This window comes from Strigops habroptila, chromosome 2, assembly GCF_004027225.2.
Source record: "Strigops habroptila isolate Jane chromosome 2, bStrHab1.2.pri, whole genome shotgun sequence".
NCBI lineage: Eukaryota > Metazoa > Chordata > Aves > Psittaciformes > Psittacidae > Strigops > Strigops habroptila.
Genome location: NC_044278.2, coordinates 100875441 through 100898241, shown reverse-complemented (window position 1 = coordinate 100898241; position 22801 = coordinate 100875441). Strand labels below are relative to the sequence as shown.

Genomic DNA, 22801 nt, shown 5'->3' with positions numbered 1-22801 from the left:
TACTGTGCAGCTCCCTATTTCATTTTTTTCTTGTGAGATGAACAGTGTATTTTTGGAAGCATGAGTTGATCTGAATTAAATGAGGATCTGAGTCAGTTTGATGCTGGCCGCCTTAAGCAGTCTGTCTCTCCAACTGGGTCAGCACACATCAGCAATGTGATGTTAGCTAATTCGTTTTGAAGTCTTGAACCTTTTAAGTAAAGAAAGTTGTCATTTGTCCTCCCTCGTTCTATGGGAAAGTCAAAAAGAATTGCCTGTTCCCAGTGCTCTCAGCAAATGCTGGTCACTAGTGCTAGTGAATCTGCTGGGAGGACTGCAGGAGTGTGCTTGAGCTCTCTGCCACCATTACACCAGTTCTGGGGGAGAGCTAGCGCATCCTGATCCAGTTTGAGTTAGTGGGAGTCTTGGGGTGGATTTCTGGTTTCCACACTCCGCTTGTGTCTGTGTGGCTCTATTCCTCTGCCTAGTTGATAAAACATTGTTGAAATTGCAGCAGGGTAAGAGCTTTGCTGTACAGTTTTTACACTAAATAGAACTTCCCCAAACTGGTGGCTGTACTTGCCAAAGTCAATACTATGTGCTTGAGAAAGGATTGCACAGCTGTGGCTTTGCATTTGATTGCTTGTCTACACATACCACACTGGAGGCTACATAGTTAAAAGTGACAAAATAGAACAGATTCTTGTGAGGGTGTGATTAGAAATACAAACATTGTGAGGAGGAGGAGGAGGGGAAAGGTAAACAGTTGACAGAAATAGCTGCAGTGCATATTTCCAGGCTTCCAGGAAGAAAGCACACTCTTTAGAGTCTGAGGACCTTCTTTTCCAAGATCAGTGATGTGTGAATTGGTGCACTCACTGTACAGGCAGGATGAGGGCATTCATTGTGCCTCATTTTCTATCTAAAAGTCATTGAGGTTCTCTTGGTAGTAAATGGAGGTAATTAAGAAACTCCAGAAGGTGGTTTGTATCTTCTTAGGGCTTTTCTTTAGAATGGGTTGTAACACTCCTGGGATGTTACTAAACTCTGTGATCCTGTCAAGTACTCAACTATTATAGTCATAATGTTAATATGGTGAGAAAGTCTTCCATGAGAAGGCTTCAGTTATCCTCTCCCATATGTATTTTGGACAAGAAGATTACAAAAAATAAAAAAATAATTTACATTTACCATTTGCTCAAGAACCTAGGTCTAACCTAGCTATAGACAATTTGTGTTCTATATTACTGGAACAGAAGTTGTGCTTTGTGGTGTATTTATGCTTTTGAGCTGTGACTGAAGTTACAATTTTAGGGTTAATTTTGAGAATCATTGGTCTTTAAGATAAAGTTACCTTATTTTTTACTAATAACTTTGAAGCCCTGATTAACATGACAATTGAAACCGAAAAGTCTTGCTGCAATAGCAGTCAGTTTCAAAATTAATAGGTGCATTTTAGCTTTTTTTTTTAGTGTGATATTTACAAGATAAGTGTCAAAGTGAGTGTTAACAAAGAGACCAGGTACCAGTATTTGAACTTATGTGTTCTGCCTTTTTCACTTTGCAAGAAGCAACTACCAGCAGATCCAAGAACTGCCTGTATTTTAAGACAATTCTTTAAGGTGTTTGAAATGTCTGTCATTAAATATTGTGACTGCAGATTTTGAGGAGTAATAGGCATCTGGGCATTCACAAGTCCAAACAATCTCTGTGGGTCTTGTTGTTATTATGATAAAGTTTAGTTATTTCCATGCTATCATTTCTCAGTTAACTGACAGAACTTAGCCCTGTGAGTCTGAAAAACTGTGGCCCATCTTTGGATTATTATACTGCTATGAGAAGGCATTTGGTTGTTTTTAGTTCATCCATAAAACATATCTGTAACAGCTTTAGAGAAAGTTCTTTTTCAGATTGTACTACTTAACAATGTGTTTGTGTTGGCTAACATGTATTCTACAAAATAGAGGAGTTAGAGTCTTAAGTTTACAGTAGCTCTATTAATTAACTTTTATGTTGTGTAGACATGCAAATAATATGGTGTCAACATCCATTTTCTGTTTAGGCTTTGTACCCTTTGGTAACATGCCTGCTTTGTGTCAGTCAGAAGCAGTTCTTTTTAAACAGATGGCATATTTTCCTCAACAACTGCCTATCCAATCTCAAGGTTAGTATCTTCTAGTTTTAATATTGTATTAAAACTTCAGTATGCACTACTGATCTGTTGCAAATCCATTTTAGGTAAATGTGCAGGATTATTGCTATTATTGGATTCCATACATAATTTTATTCTCAACAGTACAAATTGTTTAGGTATGCAGATTTTTTCAATAACAAAAATGTATTCTTTTGCCTAGTTTGAGTTTCTACTGTTTTTTTAAATCAAACCAAACCTGAGTCAAACATCTGTGAAACAGGAAAGATTTGGCTTGAGTGGCATACCAAAACTGACCCAATATTAACTTGCTTTTTTTCACAAAGGCATTCACAAAGCAAGCACTTGTTATTACTTTATCAGACCGGAACTAGTTGCAGGACACTGACTCCATTGCCTCTGTCTTAATGAAAGAATTTGTATTGCGTCACTTCGTATCTATTCTACTGTTAGAATATATCTTTGAAATACTCATAGTCTGTCTGAAGATTTCTTTCCAGCTGTACCTGAATTACTTTTCTGAAGATGTTTAGAACCATTTTTTGCAGAGAAATTCAGAAAATAAACATTGTTATTGCAACTAATTTTATGGGGGTTTATGAGGTTATACAAGCTTTAGAAAAGGTGGCTACAGTTGTAAGGTCCCTGAAGAGCCAGCTGAGAATATAGTTTTTTTCTGAAAATTAGGGAGATCCCGACAAATTATTTGAAACCATTAGAGAAAACGTAAGTTTGTCCTACCTTACCAATTGAAAATCAAATTGGATTCACCTTGCCACCTATAATTCATTGATGTATACTTTGGTTAATAGGGCTTATAGATTAATGTGGTGGCACATTCAATCTTTAGTTTGGGGAGAAGGTAAGGTAGCTGAATATGTGGCTAAATTAGGAACATGGTTAGTTACGCCTTCTCAGTACAGAGGAAGAGAAATTCTTCCATTAGAAGGATAATTGTCCACACCAGGACAGGACGTGGGACTCCATGATATTGTGTGGACTCCCATGAACTCCATAATGGATCAGGTTTCTCAAGAGCTTCCACACCCCATAAAGCACAAACTCCTTCCCAAAACCATTAAGGTCAAGCATACGCTGGGAAAGCTAAAAGGCTTCTAATCATATTTCTGATTTTAATATAAACTGGCAAATCTCTGATCTTAGAGAAACAAACTTTTCTCTTGAATTAATAAAGGGGACTCCTGCTAGGAAATGGAAATGTTTGACCCTGGCCAAATCCTGCCCAAAAGACATTTAATACTACCCTGTTGAAAGCAATGTAGAAGTTAGTAATTATCCTGGTTTTGAAATTGAACATTTATCATTAACTAAATTTTATTTACAAAAAAATATTCAAGCCAGGAATTCCATATAGGAAAGAGTCAAAGCACCATGTTTCATCTAGGGGCAGTTTTTTTCAGCAACAATTCTTTGTCTCCAAACCACATGGGACAAGGAGAAAGCTCCAGTACAATTTGACCTGAGAGTTCAAAACTTACTATACTAAAAATGCATCAAGCAATGTCTTGGGCATGAATCCATGGGTACCAACACATTATCTTTTCAGCCTAAATAGACCAGACCTAACACCATGTTACTGGAAAACAGAAATGAAGGAATTAAAGAAAATGAGCCTCACTCCTGGCAGTCCAGTTGCTCCTCTGCCAGTCAGAGAAGAGGTGGATGCATTGAAAAAGCCATTTCTAGAAGAGCAACAACAACAGATGAAAGCCAGCAGCACTTATCAATCAAGAAACAGAGCAGATCCTGGCAGAGCTCTGTTGCCAACTGCTCCCATGTTCAAAAGGCCCACATCAACTTTGACAAATTCTTCAGCACCAAGTGAGTTGGGCACTGCCTGCAGTGGTAAAGGAATCACATCCAATGCCAATACCTCCTGTTGGGAAAGTGAAGATGTCAGATATATTAGGCCAAATACTCCTTGTCCTAATAGGATTACTGGCTGGGTTTTTCTTGTTGACAAAAATCCTTAAAATGCTAAAGAGGCTCCATTGTTTGTGGACTTCTCGGAGTTTTCCAAAGTACTCAGTGTTTTCCAAAGTACTGGGCCCCCAATCACCGTGCACTTACACAGATCTTGCCCGTGGACATGCCCATAATTTCCCTGGATGTTTCTCAGCCTCTTTAATCACCTTCCTCTTAATCCTGCTTCTGCTGTGCAGCTTGCTATTTCTGATTGAAAACTGGCCTGCTATTTTTGGGAAGCTCCAATGATATCAGTCTCAGGCCTTATCTCCTCTATCTTTTCTTAACTGCCCTTGCAGCTGAATTATCTATATTGCTGGAATATTTGGACTTTTGCTTATAGGGGTGATATCCTCTTTTACCACGCAAGCTCTCTTTAACTGAATTAGCCACAGTGTCTGCTGTTTTCTTGATAGCTTTGGGGTAAGAATAAACTTTGATAAACCTGTTGAAGAAATCAAACTCTTAGGACTGAAATTTAAGAAGACTGACATGATGATACCTGATGAAAAATAGATTGAAAGTAAACAGGTAATAAAACAAATTTATTGTAACAAATGTTATTTTAAAATCCTGCAAAGATTAATAGGTCATGTAAATTTGGCATTCCTTTTACTGCTTATTCTAATCATGTGCTACAACCATTGTACGCTGCTTTAATAAACAAAAAGGATTTTCAATTTTCTGTTTCATATAAAGCTTTATTGTATAAAATGTATTGTCAAGGAATTAAATGGAAACTGCAACCCAAGAACAGTGTTCCTATTCCTGAGCTTGTGGCAGATGGCATGTTGAAAGTTGGACCCATATTGCGTATCATCAGCAGATTTTCTTCCTTCCATTTTGCAGGACCTAGACCAAAACACATTCAAGATGGTATTGGTTGCAGTTTCATTGATCAAACCATGGTCTTTGATCTGTGACTCAATATTTGTCTGCAGACGAAAATTCAGCTCTTTGTCATGGAGATTTGCACTATGGGCCACGCAAATCTTGTTTCCGGTCAAAGTGTACTGGACTCCTTCAAAGTTTAACCCAGTGAATGGCCCAACATACGGCAAACCATCTGAATGGACTGCATGTACTTGCACCCTAGTCAGAAAGCCCTTAAAACTGCCACAGAAAATTGCGTATGACCAAAGAGACCCAAAGACAATCTTGTGCTAGTTCAAAAGTTTCCAAAAATAAACAGCAATCCAGACAGATAATCCAATTCATTATAGCTGATCCCAGATGCCAGGTTAATTAAGCCAGCCTATTTATTTATCTTCACACCAGATCTCCACCACAGGGAAACAGCTTTTGAATTGACAGAATCAACTGAAGATGCAGTTTTGGTTTTAGAGTCAAATTGAGGTGGTTTTCGAATAAAGATTTTAAATTGTAGCCTGTATCTAATTTAACTAACTTGGTACTTGGGGTTACTGACAACTTCAGTAATAGCAGGAGAGTTAAGTCAGATGCATAAGCATTCCTGCAGCTAGAGGAATGGAGTACTGGGCAGCTGTGAGGCTGTATCTTGTTGTAGTGTCATTGTGAAAACTCTGAACCATGACATCCATTAAGTACAGAACTTCCTTTTTAATTTGTACCTGAAGTTTATTCTTGTGTTATATATTTCTCTAGAATAAGGACCCAAAAATGGCTCGAGTTGCACTGGAATCTCTGTACAGACTACTGTGGGTTTACATGATCAGAATTAAATGTGAAAGCAACACAGCTACCCAAAGGTAAGATGCTGTATTTGTAATGCTAATCAGGCCTGGTAAAATGGACGTTGCCAATGCAGTTTTATAGTTCTCCTGAGTTCCTTTGAATTGCACCTATTCCTGTTGTGAAATAAAAACCTCAACTGTCCACAGGAAAATATTCACTTTTGTGTCAGTTTTTCTCTCACCTATTAAGATTACTGTATAAAGTGTTTCTTCTCTTGGAAGAACTAAAAATCACTCTTTGCCTTATTAAAGTTAGAAATACTTTTGTAATGCCATGTCATTGACTGATTTATTGCTTCTTATAATGTAGTTATGAAATAAAATAATTACACTGAATTTGTAGCAAAGAATCAGAGTAAGATATCGCATTACATTTTCATTTCAAAGGAAATACATTCTAGTCTTTCTAAATGGAGTAGGATATCCAACTTATGTTTCATGTTTAGTGAAGGTCTGTGAGGTCCAGAAATGTCTGATGCTTGTTTTCCTTCTTTTACAGTCGACTTATTACTATTGTCACAACACTTTTCCCAAAAGGGTCTCGTGGTGTTGTGCCAAGAGATATGCCTCTAAACATATTTGTGAAGATAATACAGTTTATTGCACAGGTATGGGAGAACCATGCATACGTCTTTGCAATTAATGAATTACTTGTTTTCCCAGTTTCAAATTAACAAGTAAACTTCTATTGTCTGAATTTTTTGCAACCCCATTCTCAGTATCTTTCATCTAGGCAACGATAAAATTACCGAATGAGCTGGGGCAGACTTCTTTTGAACAACAGATTTTGATTAACTTCATTCCATTGAAAATGGATTTAAAAAATGCTTTCACTTCAACCCAAATGTATTTTTGACAGTTTGTTAAATTGCCAGTATGTCAGAAAATGCATTTGTTGATAGGCTCTGTCAATAAAGTTCAAAATAATAAGCTATATTTTGTCCTGATACTGAATCATTCCTACTATAGAGATAATGAGTTGTACTGCTCTTAAAGCAGTAAGTCAAAGGAAAACCAAGTTAAGCATGTAGCTAACATGTTCAGTTTTCATCAGCTCAAATGCAATTTGCTAAAATAAACTAACATTCAGTGCTGGAATTTTCATCTCCTTTATTACTTAAATTCAGAAAATATTCCCATTGAGCAAAAAACTTACGCACATACTTAAAGTCTCTGAATAGGAATGAATTAAACAGATGCTTAAAATCTTCCCTGAGCTGTGCCATCTGTGAACAAGATCCTTTTATGTAAAATACTATGTTAGTACAATAATTACTACAGTTTAAATGAAATAATTAAAAGCTTTATTTCCAAAATGGATCATTTTCTATTTCAGTGCTATAAATTCTTGAATTTGTCAAGTTCCAGCAGTGTTGGAAGCTTAGATCTGATAACATGTTCTGCATACTTCTGAAAATCTGTTTTTCAATACATTTAAATACATCCTGATTAAACTGGTTTTCGACATTCCGTTACGTGAAAGCAAAAAAGTAGCAGAAGTGAGCAGCTTAATGATTTTCAATATTTTTACTATTTTAGGAACGGTTAGATTTTGCAATGAAAGAAATTATCTTTGACTTCCTTTGTGTCGGAAAACCAGCAAAAGCTTTCAGTCTCAACCCTGAGGTATGACGTGCATCTGCATTTTTTTATGTTAATATATATTGTATTGTGCTACCTTTCCTTTCTAGTTTCATTCTAAGCATGCCTTCACTGATATTCAGACCAAATCTTGAGCTTGACTTATTGGTAAAATACATCTGTGAACTTTGATCTGTGAAATGTCACATTGTTTATGCCTAACTTGTGTTTATGCCTAAACTTCTGTTTCCTAAAGTGAATATTATTAAATGTAGTGCAAACGCATAAAAGAAAAAGAAAACTATTGATCGCTTTCTCCTTATCACTCTGTTGTTGTTATATGCAATGCCTTAAACTATTTTAATATAAAAATAAATTTTATGTAACAATTTCAATGTTTTTTAAAACATTTTTGCTGAAATAGAGCATATGATTCAAGGAGAATTGAAGATGACAAAAAAACCCAAGCTAAGCTTCTAAGCTTCTAAGTCCACTAATAAATGGACCAGTAAAGCTCCACTAGTGTTAGTGTCATGAGTCAGTTTCGTAGTGCTTTCCTTACAGAAAACAATCAGAAATTAGAAAAACTTTCCAAAAATAAAAATAAATGATAAAATAATGGAAAAGTATCTTGACAATAATGTATTTGCTTATAATTTTGAAAACATTTTCATTTGAAAATCAGGAATAAACATATGAAAAATAAAAAACATTTGTGATAATCTCATCAAATATGTCCCTATTACTCTTGCAGTATTAAACAGCCGTATCTATTCACTAAGATGTTAAAATAGATTGAGTTACCTCACAAAAATTGTATTTAATACAAACAATATTTGGAAAAGTAGATTAAGCTTTTTACTGCCAAAAGCAGCAGAAGTGAAAGGCAAGCTTTACTTTGAGCACAGCTTTCACCTGTCTTCAGCAAAGTGAAGAAAAATGAAACAGAATCCTTGAGCAGGCAGGCTCCACCACGTTCTGGGTCAGTCACATGCAGTATTGACTGAGGAATGTCCTGCAAAGGACGTTGTGTATTAGCATTGCATGAAGCCAGGCTTGTAGGGAATGGACATAGGCCTTAGCTTCTTGATGAATTAACATCTGAAATGCTACTGTTTCTCAACAGCAATGTAAGTCTGACAGCAATGAAATAATAGGGTCACTTTTTGATGTATGTAGGCTTTAGCATTCTAAAAAAAAATACCTATAATCTACGTAAATGCATCTTTCGGAGATTGTCAGTAGGACAGCCTCTGAATACGTTCCTGGGAAATTGAAAACATTCTGATCTTTTGTTCATTGTAATGCAAAGTCTGCAAGTTTTCCTCTGGTGAATTCCCAGAAGGAATTCAAGTGACTTAGCCTCATCTTTCCGGTGTTCTCACATTGCAGTTTTGGCACTGAACACTATGCTAGACTTTTCACTCAGTATGGTCAACCCTGGCCCTTTTTGAGACAGTTACTGATCTTTCTTCACAACAGACCATGTAGGACATTTGTGTTTAACTGAAGGTCCAGTTAAGGTGCATTACTAAACTCCAGGTCATATTCATGTGTTTTATCCTGAAGATAAAAAGATAATGTACTAATCAAAATAGTTGAAAATAGTTTTAAGAGGGGAGAGCATATGTGCTCATAGTGCAGATATGAATTCACTCTTTATTTCATAGATGTTTTTTGTAAAATATATCAATCTATTCAATGTAGAGGAGATACAGGAAAATAATGCTGGCAGGTGCATAACTCAGAATTTCAAAGTGATTGAAGAATATGAGTAGGATATGATTATTTTATTATGATACTCATTCATCTTCTGAACTTTCCAGAGAATGAATATTGGTCTGAGAGCTTTCTTGGTAATTGCTGATAGCTTACAGCAAAAAGACGGTGAACCTCCAATGCCAGTGACTGGAGCTGTCCTTCCCTCTGGAAACACTCTCAGAGTGAAGAAGACATATTTGAGCAAAACTCTTACAGAAGAGGAAGCTAAAATGATAGGTCAGTAAGAGAATGGGCAATATAGAAGCTTGGATAAGAATGAATGTGAAAAAGTCCTCAGTACCTGAGCAGAATAATTTACTATTGTTTAGTATTCAATTGATGTATTTATGGTAAACATTTACTTTATTGGGCATTGTAATGAAATATATGGTTTAGTTTGACAAATACTGCTTTTTTTTTTTAATTGTTTCAGGAAAAGCTGTGCTCTGCAAGTGGTAGCAACCCTTTGTTCTAGAGGGGGGTTAAGTAGAATCATAGAATCATAGAATCATAGAATCACAGAATCATAGAATCATAGAATCATAGAATCATAGAATAGTAAGGGTTGGAAAGGACCTTAAGATCATCTAGTTCCAACCCCCCTGCCATGGGCAGGGACACCTTGCCCTAAACCATGTGGCCCAAGGCTCTGTCCAACCTGGCCTTGAACACCGCCAGGGATGGAGCATCCACAACCTCCCTGGGCAATCCATTCCAGTGCTTCACCACCCTCACAGTAAAGAACTTCTTCCTTATATCTAATTTCACCTTCCCCTGTTTAAGTTTGAAGCCATTACCCCTTGTCCTACCACTACAGTCCCTAAGGAAGAGTCCCTCCCCAGCATCACAGTACGCAGATAAAGAATTAGCTTCTTTCAGTGCTGAATAGCTGTGTTTATTCATGCATATTCATCTTATTAGAAACAGTGCCTGTGCTCAGAAAATGTACCAGCCTTGAAAAACAGCAAAGATTTCTTTTATATCCTCATTTTAATTGCGCTGTCTCATACAAACTGAAACTCCCAAAGTGGCAGAAACTTTTAAATGTAAAATAGAGCTGAACTGAAGGGCCTAAGTCAAAAGCACCATTACGTTTGGCTTCCTTTGTAGTCAATGTAGAGAGAGAATCCTGGGTTGCAGGTGAAAAGCTCCTTTATCATGTCCTGAAGGTGCCAGGTTTTGCTGGCAAAAAGGAAAACTTAGCTACTCAGCACTTCATTAGGTCCTCAAACTTCCGTGAAAGAAACAAAGCCTACATATTTCTACACCAGTGACAAACACCTGTGTTGTACTGTTGCTACATCATTGTAGTAATATCAAAATATATCAAAAAATAATCAGTGTAAGACCCACTGCTGTTGAAATGTACAACAGATGTAGCATTTAGTGCTGTCACTAATTCATTTTGATTATTCCTCATGCATTTGATAATAAAGGTTTGAACTGTTGAATTATTAAGTTTTATTAGCTATTTCTTCACTATTTTATGATACAATATTCTAGTTTCCCTGTATAACATTTAAGATTAAGATAGGCAGTTTCTATATTTTCTTTTGCCTTCTACACTGTCATTGAACTTTTGATCATAATAGATTTGAAAATTGACATGATTTTTAAATTCTAAGCTTACATTGTCTTTATCAAACAGGAAAAGAATTGACTAGAGAATAGATGACTAAAAATGTATTGTTCAATGTTAATATATAAATTTTCATTATGAAAATTAAAATTTTAGCCTTTCATGAATACAGAAAAAGAGTTAACTAAGTTTTAAACTATTTGATGTCCATCAGCTGCTGTAAAGCTGTATGTCTAATATCATTTTTCACATAAAACATCATGCCAGTAATTTCCATACCAGATTAGTTTTAGGAGAGCTCATTCAGATTCCTTTTTTCTCTTTGCATGTAGTTTTTAAACCTCACTACTGGATGAGAACTTCTACTTCTGCCATAAAAAGTCGCAAAGTATATTGTATAACTTCACTAACTGTGTGGCTTCATTTGACTATGTAGAGACGTATTTTGACTAGGTATTTTTTAACTTTTTCTCCAGGAAAAATATGTGTATCTGTATATCACTGGGGCTATTTTTACATACAATAGCATTCTTTCTGGAGAGGGCAACATATTCTGTCTCTGAATCAAGTTATCGTTACTAATGGAATATGCTATCTCATGAGGAAAACATTTTTTCTTAGTTTATGCAGCACAGCATGAGTAAACACCTTTCTTTTTCAAAATATGCGTATCTATAAATAGTCCAAATTATACAAAAATGCGTATTATTGCAGGTATGTCATTATATTATTCTCAAGTAAGAAAAGCCGTGGACAACATACTCAGACACCTTGACAAGGAAGTCGGTCGCTGCATGATGCTAACCAACATACAGATGCTTAACAAGGAACCTGAAGACATGATTACGTGAGTGCTCAAGAACATTAAATCCCATAAAATATTGAGATGTAATTTCAGAGCTTTTTATGTATTCCTGACTATCCTGAGTCATCAGAACAATAGACAAGAAACGGGAAGTTTTAGCTTAGTGTATACGTTGAAAAACTGTTCATGACAAGTTGATTGTACTTGCAGTGTTTGGAATTGGACTGATGCTCTCAATGTATCCGAAGTTATGTGTGAATCCCATGAATGTTTAGATGGTAGAAGTTGAAAGCCCAAAGTGGAAAATCTGTCAGCCTATGCTCAAAACACTGTTTCAGGGTATATTTGCATTACTGAAGTTCAAAATAAATTCAGCAAATTCTGTAAATCACTATTAATAGTAATATTTCAAAATTTCCATTCATGCCTGTAATCAAAATCAAATCTTAATTAAAAAACCAAGTCATGTTGTGATAAGAGTCTTGGATTTAAGCAATACCCCACTGAAACAGAATCAAGCCAGAACATCTCAAGCAGTGTTGAATAGCAGCATTTTACACCAAAATTATTAGTAAGGGAAGTTTTCTGAAGCGAGTTCTAGTGAGGTGGACATCTAGTAGACTTTAGAGACACAGAGACATTATTTGGCAAGTGCAGAGCACAGATTGCAGAAAGCCCAGCTATAAGGAGACCTTGGATATCTTTCCTGTTATAGAGGGGTGGACATGGTAGTTATGCCAAAAGAAAAAAAACCCTGGAAAAAAAGTTCAAGGTATAGGTCAAGGTACAATGAAAAGGACATTGGTCTCTTTGAGAATGTTTTTTTTTTCCATATACTGTCAAAAAAAAAAAAAAAAGACACCTTGCTAAAAATACTGTGAATAGTAGATAGAGTGCAATGACTATCTAAATTCAATTACCTTTTACAGCTGATATTATCTTTATGTGTTAATGTCATTTCTCCGCTCGTTTGTTGCTGTGACTACGTAGACGTACTTGTAAGCTCTTTGTGTCTTTAGCATTGTCTTTATTTATATTAAATGCTAATATTACTATGTGATAATATTTCATATTTTTCTTGTAGTACTACCCAGTATACTGCTCAGTACCCACGATCAGTTTTCGTAATTGTTTTGGGTCTCCTGGCTTTTGCAAGAGGGAAAATAAGCTTTGAAACTCACATTTTATTCCCAAAAGATAATTGCATAGTAAAACCTTGATCACTTAGATAAGAAGTGTACTTATAGCTATAAATGTCCTTTCTATGGTTCTCCGCATCACCAAAGTGGTGTTTATTTTTAAGGTCAGTTAATAAATAGACGTTTCAGGAAGTCGTATGGTTTGGTAGTAACTTTTGTCAGAGACATAAAGATTTTAAGGTTGGAAGATTTAGACATGTAAGTTACTGTATTTTTGTGTTGTATTTTATATCCAGATGAGCTGTAATTTAATATATACTTGTAATTTAATATAGACTTAATATATATACTTATATATATTAAGTATATATATACTTATTATATATATACTTATATATATACTTATATATACACACTATTAAGTATATATATAAGTATATATACTTATATATATGTATATATAAGTATATATATACTTATATATACTTAATATATACTTGAAAGGAAAAACACATTAGAACACATTTTTACTTGATCTTCCAAGGAAAAATATATCTGGGATGCTTAATTTTCAGTGGATCTAAGGTCATGTGAAAACAGCTAAATCATTAGCTGTTACTATCAAGATTTAAAATGGTCCTTTTAAAAACTGCATTGTGCATGATAACTGGAAAAGCCAATATATTGGGTTTATGTAGTGCTTATCACTTTATTCACAAACCTTCATGCTTCACTAGAGTTCCATATTAACTTTTAGTTCTTATGGGCTTTAATACATAGATACCACACTACATTTATCTATATTTTAAAGTTACAGCTTTTTTCATATTTACATATAGTTGATGTTATTGTATAAACTGAATATCATAATGATGTTTTTAATAACAAATAAAGTAAGAATCAGAGGGAAATAGCTAGGAATTGAAAGTCATAACATTTTAAAGTATAGAGATTCTGGATTTTTCTTTGACAGTGTTAGCAATGCTTCTGTATTTAATGACCGATCCTTTAAGAATTTATTGTTGAAATAGGTGCCACTCTGGAGTGTCTTACTAAAATCCTAACTAAGGAGCATCCTTTGTATCCTCCACTGGGATATGCATTTCAATACTAGTTATAATTACTTTCCAATGTAGTCAAAGTAGGGCATCCATTTTCCTAACATGCAAACCCGTTCTTGCAAGTGCTTCAAAGATTTTTGTTGACAATACCTAACTAAAATCTGCTGGTATGAAAGCACAAGCTTCCAGGTTAGGGCAGCTGTTGGTCTATTCATCCAGAGCTCATCCTGTTGGATCCTGAGTCGGCCAGAGATGACTGCAGAGCCCTGTGAGGCCCCCCCTTGCCAGACGCTTCACATGCTGAGCCTGGTAGCTCAGATAAATTGAGAACTTGAGCCTCAGATTTGAATCTTCTGCTAGTCTTCTGAGCAGCTGATAACCCAAAGAACACCCACAGATTTTATATTTATAAATAATTACTTCATTTTCCTTCAGAAAAGTTTCCTCCTAGACTATTATTTTACATGTCTCCATTTTAAAGGCACGAACTATTTACCCTTACTGTGGACTGATAGTAAGGAAACTCTGCAAAATTCACTTTCCATTTCAAGTCAGCAAGGAAGACTCATTAGTTTGCCTGCAGATAAAATTTTAAATGGCACTTTACTACTTACAACTATAAAATACAATATTTTGCACTAGTTATAAATTGAACTCATTTTTGCATTAGCAATAATAGTTCAAAAGAATTTGTTTATAACCAAATTCTTGGATTAGATGTATTTTACTCTTTCTTCAAGTCAGTTGCTGGCTTTCTTTCAAGTTCCATCTGCTAGGATAAAGATACAGTGAGACAGAGATAATTGATTATGAAAATAGTTTCCCCTCATTGTACAATTTAAGTTAGTAGATTAAAATCATATCATCATTCTATTAATGTAACTGATATCCAAGCTGATACATGGTGTTAAGAGAAAGAACAGTATTCATCGCAAAATTTACTTCAATCTTTTAATTAAGTAAGCCTAATGTCAGTTTATGCCTTTTCTACACCCGTTGTTTCAGTGAATGTTCAGTATTACTCCATGAATCTGATCTTAGACTTGTGAGATGGTATTGCATTCAGGCTTTCTCTGTGATTGAACACAGAAGTAAGGTATCCAAATGCAATGTCCTCAGTTGGGTGGAGAAGCAGAGTAATGTAGTGAGCAGGGCATTGGACTGGGGTGCAGGAAAACTAGGTTATTTTTGTGTTTTGCCACTGAAATTCAGTGTGGTGTTAAGTAGTTCGCATTGCTTCTCAGTGTGTCTCTTCCTCCTCATTCTTTCCTGGTTTGATCAGAGTCATATTAAAGCAGGAACAACCTTTCTCTGCATGTTTATAGTAGGGTCCCTAAATAGGACCTTGCTCTTTTGATCCTTTCAAAGCATATTACAGGCTAATAATTAATAATATTGTGGGAAAGACTGTACGGTTTAAAATGCTATTATGCTTTGATTATTTCCTCTATACTCAATCAGCAAATAATAGATCATTGAGTTAAAAATGAGCAAATAGAAAAACCCCAAACATTTTGAAGTCTGTCTAGAGGACTTTTAATCTGTATTCTTACCAAAAACTGGAAAAAAGTCAGAAAAGAACTGCATCTGTTGTGAAAATAATCAGCAGCTGAAATTTGAGCTACTTTTACAAGATTTAAGCACTCCCAACCTAGATTTTTGGTTCATGCTGAACTTTAGATTCAACCACTTTCCCAGGCTGTTAGGGAACAATTGAGCCATTCCACAGATTAGAGCTGTCTTGGGGCTACTGAAACATGTTCGAGCTGATGATGTTTGCTAAAGTGCTGCTATCTCAGGCAGGGATTGACAGAAACTCTCTTCCCATACCTACCTCTAAATTTTGCTTCTTTTTCAGTCTAATAATGTGTGGTGTGCAGTTCCCACAGATCTTTGTCCTGTTGAGGGCAACTGTCTGGACCTTCAGCCTTATTATTTAGGCTTCTTACATATCTGCTATTTGCTTTATACAACTTGTGTAATATAGCTGCACTGTGATGGGGAACACCCCGACTCATTCGCTCATCCGAAGCTTGCATCATGCAAATGCTGATCTTGATGAAGGAATCCTCCTACGTTATAACTCCATCTTGACATATCTGCCAGTTTCTCTCTGAAAGAAATAAATTAATCAGTAATAAATGTCAATATCAAAACCGTTCAGTTAATGGAAACATTTATTCATGTTTCTTTATTCCATTTATAGTGTCTAGCTTTCTGTTCCGATGTTCTTAGTAGGCCTCTGGCACTCCATTATGTCCAGCTCTTTTCTGAAAAACCGTAGGTGGATCATTTAACACAATTATTTGTTAAGCTTAGTCAAAATTCTGTTTAATTTTTTTCAGAGGTGAAAGAAAGCCCAAAATTGATTTGTTCAGAACGTGTGTTGCTGCTATTCCTCGGTTGCTTCCTGATGGAATGTCAAAACTTGAGTTGATCGACTTGCTGGCAAGGTAAACCGTTCAAACATTAGATGACTGCTCAGTGTGAACAGAATGAAAAACTGGGCTGCAGAATGTATAACTGTTTCTTAGACAATCATATGCTTATAAAAAGTAATATGCTATTAATGAATAAGACATAGAAGTCCTAGCATCTTTTTACAGTCATTGTGTTTACATTATAGACTCTTCATTTTATAAGAGAGTAGATGCATCATCCAGAACTCTTTTCCATCAGTATGTAGATTACATGATATTCACTATTGTTCACGATCTTCACCATTTATTACCTTTTATTAACCATCACAGCATTCTAGTTAACAGGAAAGAATATCTCTTCTGTCTAGTGGAAGAATATTGAGATACTTGTTTAGTTTCGATTTACGATTCTCATGTGTCTGTTTGGTAAAACAGAATGTGCTAGATGTTGTATATTTCAAAAAAAATTTTTAACTTATAATAATGATTTAAATTTTATTTTTAATATTATCATACATAAAATAAAGGATAAGTTTAAGTGTCATACCCTCCCTGCTTGGGGTCCATTGAATTTATCTAGATAGACTTTATTTCACAGAACAAGATAGTTTACAGTGCATGACTGCTAAAACAGTTAGTTTTCAGGACATCGAATTATTGACTTATTGCAAATAGTCATGATAACAGGTACTGGTCAGTAGAGAAAAGTCTGTTACATTTCAGTTGTGGTATCCAAGTAAAAGATTACAGCATGTCATTTATGTTAGTGGATTGTGGTAGTAAATTGAGCCAGGAGGCCCTTGCAGCATATTGCTTACAGGTAACTGTGTCGAAGCAATCTTTGCCACTCCGTTCTTGCTTCTGAAACGTGAGGAATGACAGATGTGGGAGCCAGAGGGTTACATTCAATAGCATTTTTTGCTGCTCTATCACTAGCTCTTTAGTGATGTGCTAAAACAGTGAAACAATTTATTCTGCTAGTAGTAAAAAGTGCAAACAGCCAAACAAGCCATAACTGCAGTCAGGAGTAGGTGTGCTGTGGAGTGTGGCCACCTTGATTTCCTTGTGTTTACATCCTCTGCTATAAATCACTTGAGGGTTGTTTTAAATCTTTACATTATCAAATTATAAAGATACCATATTAAATAGTTACATCAATTCTGCTTGAGGGGAATGAAAAAGGACATGTTTACCTTTAATCCACTATTTTAACTAGCTTTCTATCGTTAGTAATGGCCTTAACTGATCTGTTAGAAAGCACATATCCATTCTGGTCACTGCTCTTCAATCACAGAAGATTTTCCAGGTCAAACCTGTCACTACTCTGAAAAATGTTTGGAGACCAATGTGACTTCCTCATAAATAAGTGCTTCCCTCCTTAAGTCTCACAACTGTCAATATAACCACTGGTCTATCTTTATTTTGTCATCAAACTTCACGCAGAAAAGGTCAATTGTGATTCTTCAGCCACAACCGGTTTGCAAGCATTTCTTGAGTAATTTCCGTGCTGGGACAACGCAAGCAGTAGGTCTGCTGGGTTGTCTGGTTTTGGCTGTGAAAAGTGAGACATCAAGAGGAGCTGAGGACAGCATCTCTAGAGCAACTTTGGAAGCAATTACATGCTCAGCCTTCCTCCAACAAGGGGACCTTTGGGAAGCTGTTTTCATCTCCCACATGTACTCGTGATACAGCATCCTTGAGACTTTGATACTGTTGTAAATCAGATTCTCAAATGTAAGCAGGGGAAATATAATTTAGGTAAAAGTAAGTGAATGCATATTAGGTTGGAAAGCAGTTAATAGACAGTTAATGGTTCAGGAGACTTATAGCAAGGTGTTGAAATACTGGGTGGGTCTCAGTATTGCAGACCAGGATCACAAACTGAACACACACAAACCAGTGATGTTCCTAAGGCAAACCTTATTCACATGTGAAAATAGGAATAAGTCTAAAATACTTTTAAAAAAGCTTTTCTGGTCTAATCAGTATCAAGGATGCCTGATTTGGAGAACAATGTCCAAGCTGGGGCATCATGCTTGAAGAAGAGACTGGCCAGAGAATAAGGGAAAGGAGGATCTTGAAAGAATTAGGTCTATTTAGTCTGGGACAGTGTGGACTGAAAACACTCTACAAAAATATAGCTAATAAACTGTTCAAGGAATTTATACCTGACCTAATCCTAATGTAAGTCTCCACACTACCTCAGCGCCAGTGCTGCTTCTACATTCTCTATACTATCCCGTGTTTATTTGGGTCCAGATTGACTACTACTCCCCATTATGAACAAGTAGTCCCAGGAGGTAAGTCTTTGCTGTTCTAGAAAACACTGCATTACAGTACTATGTGTTTTCTGGGTCAGAGACTAGAATCAATACAAGGATAAAAAACTCTGAAAAGGTGAGATTTCAGTTCCTCTCTGGTTCTGAAAAGAATCCCTGTTTGGCCAGGGATTTGTGGGGGGCTGTGTTGTTGGATGGAAAGCCATTAAATATTTTCTTTTCACTAAAGATAAAATAACATCTTTGGGTTAATGGGTTCTTTTATTCATAGTTTGGTTTGAATTTTTCATCCTCACAACAGATGTGTCTTCTGGTATTTTCCAGAAGGACTCTGTAACTCAGCAGCTAAACACTCTTCCAGGACACCTGTATTCAAATTATAAGCTGTAAAGCAGATGTCAAGTATATACTGTACCTTTTACCCTTTCACTGCCCACTGAAACCATTCATTACAAATTCCCAAGTAGGTCTTAAATTTAACTGACTTGACTTAAATTGCAGACAAACAAACTAACATTTACTTGCTTCCTCAAGCTGCCTGTCATACAGTGGTAATACATAGATACATCCTTATGCTCAATTTGAATTTCATTTCGTTTGATAATGCCATTGCACAGTAATTTGGACTTAGAGACATATCTCTTTTGTTTCCTCTTTTCTGTTATTACTTTGTATCATTGTGGCATTCATTTCATGGATGACTTAATCATAATCTCAGGGGTTTTACTTGTTTTTCTGGCTTTGGCATTCCAAATAGAGACCAAAACGGTCTTTTCTTAGCACAACAAAATACTGTGTTTTCAAATTTATATAGAAAGTCATGTGGTTATTAAAGCGTAACAGTTATTTTTGGAGTCATATTCACCAGGGGTGAAGTTTCATGGCAGTTGCTTTGGTTGGACTTAAATGAAATGTCGCCTGCCTCCCAATTAGGCAGCTATAATGAACCAAATTTTTTATGAGCTGCATCTCATCATACACTTCCAACTGAATGGAATTTGGTTCCACTCCATCTGGCTGTTTTGAGTTTTTTTCTCCTAGCTTTCTCTTAATTTCTTTATAAAGCATCCTCATTTTCAACTCTGTAGATTAAATGTAGATAAAATACTTTGAAAATGAGTTCTAACACACTACAGAAAATTACAGTCTCATGCGTAATTAAAACAAAATACATCAGAAAGGCAATGAACCAAAAATTGCAGAACACACTAATCTGAATTTACTTTATTCTGCCAAGCTACCAACACAGAACTGGTTTGATAATTTTTGTGTCAAAAGAAAGTATAATGAATTTTTATGTTGAAAAGAACTTCAACACAATGCAAATATGGAAGGAAATATAATTTGAAAATGGGATCGAAAATTGCACCATCTTTCAGAAGGACTTTGGGGGTGTCTGATGTTTTTAAACGTATGGAAAGTCCTGAGGCTGTTTTTACCATTTCCCTATCCTTAGTTGTTTAAAACACAAAGCAGGTTTTTAATTCAAATTCTTATTTTTATTTCTTTTTAATATTTTATTCCAATAATTGTGATTTGCTTCTTGGCTAAAGATTAATTTTAACTCTTAGGCAGCTGAGGTGTTGTGATTCTTTTATTTTTATATTGAAAGTAAACAAATAAATACATAAATTATGAAATTATATATTAACCTGCAAACCTTTTGCTATCATAACTACTTAGAAGCTATTTAATAAAAAAGTAAATCAAAAGTATACTTGGTTCAGGGAGACAGCAAAGCTGCTAAATTTATGTACTTTAAAGATAGCATCTTCTAGGTGTGGAACAGAGACTTCTTTTGGACCCATGAATATATTCAGGCAGTGTTGTATCAAGAATTACAGTATAAAACCAGGTTAAGGTTGTTAATTGTGGTCAGAAATAATGAAACCACGGTAGCATTACTGAAATTTACATTGTCATTGGGAATTTTCCATCAGTGTTAAGTTACCGAGAAACATATGCTCCTTTCCACAATAAGCACTCCTTAGATTTTTATTACCTGACATTTATTTTACTTACAGGCTGTCTATACATATGGATGATGAACTTCGACACATTGCACAGAATTCTCTTCAGGGTCTACTTGTTGACTTTGTTGACTGGCGGGAGGATGTGCTCTTTGGTTTTACTAATTTTCTGCTACGTGAAGTGAATGATATGCATCATACCCTTCTTGATACTTCACTGAAGTTGCTGCTACAGTTGCTTACACAATGGAAGCTTGTAATACACACTCCGGGAAAAGCTTCTGAACAGGCAAAAACCAGATCTGCAGAGGTATGAAATCAAGAGATCTGTGTCCTAACATTTACGCTAATTGAAGGCAGAAATTATGCTCCTTAGTACTGCTGTGGTTTATGTATTTTGTATTTACTCACCTGAGAAGAATTCACTATGTCTAATTTTTTAAGGTAATTAGTTCAGATGTCTTTTGAGGACAGCCATGTCCTTGTGTAACACAGCAGATGTTACTGTTGTTGAGAACATAAGAGAATGCGTGTCAAACTGAAATATGCACATCAACAAAAGCAGATAAAATGAAATATGTGTATGTAGATGTCGCAGAAGGACATGTTCCCAGGACTGAAACTGATTAATAATGCTAGTAGGAATGCTGGGAAGACTGAAGTGGATCTTCCCTTCCTGTAGCCATTTCATTTGTTTGATTCAAAAACATCAAAGAATCTGATTGTTTCTACAGCCTGCTGTCTCCATGCGTTACAAACATTCCTGGGAACTGAACAGCTTTGCTCCTGCTCCTCCCATCTGCACTGTCCCAGAGATATTTTCATTATGAGAGATGATTTTCAGGCTTCTCAATCTCCTAACCCAGTCGCATTGGATACGTTTTCCTTTGGGCAAGCATGATGTCTGCTTTATATCACAGAGGACCATTAATTAATATGTAATAATAGTATTACAAAAAATGTAGAAAAGATAAATACTCACATACTTTTCAGTAAATATTGTACACTTTACTGGTGGGGCTCAGATTATAGAGGCCACCTACCTAAGGTGTTGACTGCTACAGGATCAAAGGACCTATGGACCTGTTATCTGGAGTAGAAAAGGTGTGAACTCTTCACTGTCTGACTTAGCTATTCATTCTTATAGTGGAGAATGGAACAAAGCAGGTAGTTGAATTGCAAATTAAAGGGAGGGCAAAAGGACTATACTCATGTATTGGATTTGTAGAACAAGATAACTTAAGCAACAAAATTTGATTCTTTGAGGGAATGCTGTCAATCTCCTACTTCAGCATTTACATGGCTTCTGCATTTTGTTTCTTTATACTGTCCTAGTTAAATAGAATATTTCTTGGAGACCCAGTTTTCAAAAACCATCACTCCATTTTTCTCCCCTTGTGCTGTTCTACAGTTGATACAAAATGGATCCAGCCACAGGATACAATCTGAAAGAAGCCCCTATTCTAATGTACTACATGCAGTTGAAGGATTTGCCCTGGTTCTGCTGTGTAGCTTCCAGATCGCTACACGTAAACTAGCAGTTTTAATCCTCAGAGAGATCCGTGCTTTATTCCTGGCCCTTGGCCAGGCAGAGGTATGATTTCCTTTTCTGGAACTTTGAATTAAAATTCTCTAAAGATAAAGCTCAAAACTGCTATTACAGTTGCTTTTAACATAATAGTTGCAGTGCAGCAGGTACGCACATAGTTTATAAAAAAACATTTGGTCTGAGCTTACCATTTCTGTTTGCCTTAATGCTGCAAACCTTTCTGTATACTGAACAATGTCACATTAATAACGTGTGCTAAACAAGAATTTGAAGGGAAACATGTACAGCAACTTAATATTTCCTCTTGGCATGATGTGAATATAAAAGACACTGTAAAACCTGTTTTCTACTGCATGGATCATTTTTGTGTTAGGATTATAAACTTGTACTGGAAATGAAACTTATTCCTGTAGCGTGCCATTTTGTAAAAAAAAAAAACACAGCATAAGAGACGTTTAAGATTATTCACATACATTTTTCTTGTATAGTAATGACCTCTAAGTCTTCTTTAGGGATATAGAAATACAGAGAGTCATGTTGTGTGTTGGCAGACACAGCTCAGTGAGCCATCTAAATGCCTAAGAACACAAATACATGTCTTCATGGCAAAGGAATGCTTTAATAAACAGTAAGCTAATTTTTCAGTCTTTTGATACCAGCTATCCAAAGTCATATGGGATTTTCTGATATGTGCTTTTGTTCAGTAAGCAGTGAGCTATAGCCACAAATTACCTTTATTTCAAACCACAGCCTGGATTTGGTTCTGAGATTCATGTGACAAAGACAAAATGCACCCATCATTACCAATGATTTTTTTCAGGCATT

General features: G+C 35.7%; 1 protein-coding gene across 13 annotated transcripts in view; it reads left to right on the top strand.

Moving 5' to 3' along the window:
• The window catches only part of FRY (FRY microtubule binding protein), a 232117-nt gene that overhangs the window by 128400 nt on the left and 80916 nt on the right, over positions 1 to 22801 (top strand). For all 13 annotated transcript variants that reach the window (XM_030475571.1, XM_030475558.1, XM_030475572.1 and 10 more), the window contains 9 exons: positions 2042 to 2143; positions 5744 to 5847; positions 6332 to 6440; positions 7372 to 7458; positions 9240 to 9411; positions 11468 to 11600; positions 16104 to 16211; positions 20482 to 20737; positions 21839 to 22021. In XM_030475571.1, coding sequence (XP_030331431.1) covers positions 2042 to 2143; positions 5744 to 5847; positions 6332 to 6440; positions 7372 to 7458; positions 9240 to 9411; positions 11468 to 11600; positions 16104 to 16211; positions 20482 to 20737; positions 21839 to 22021 — 1254 coding nt within the window. The remainder of the gene's footprint in view (positions 1 to 2041; positions 2144 to 5743; positions 5848 to 6331; positions 6441 to 7371; positions 7459 to 9239; positions 9412 to 11467; positions 11601 to 16103; positions 16212 to 20481; positions 20738 to 21838; positions 22022 to 22801) is intronic.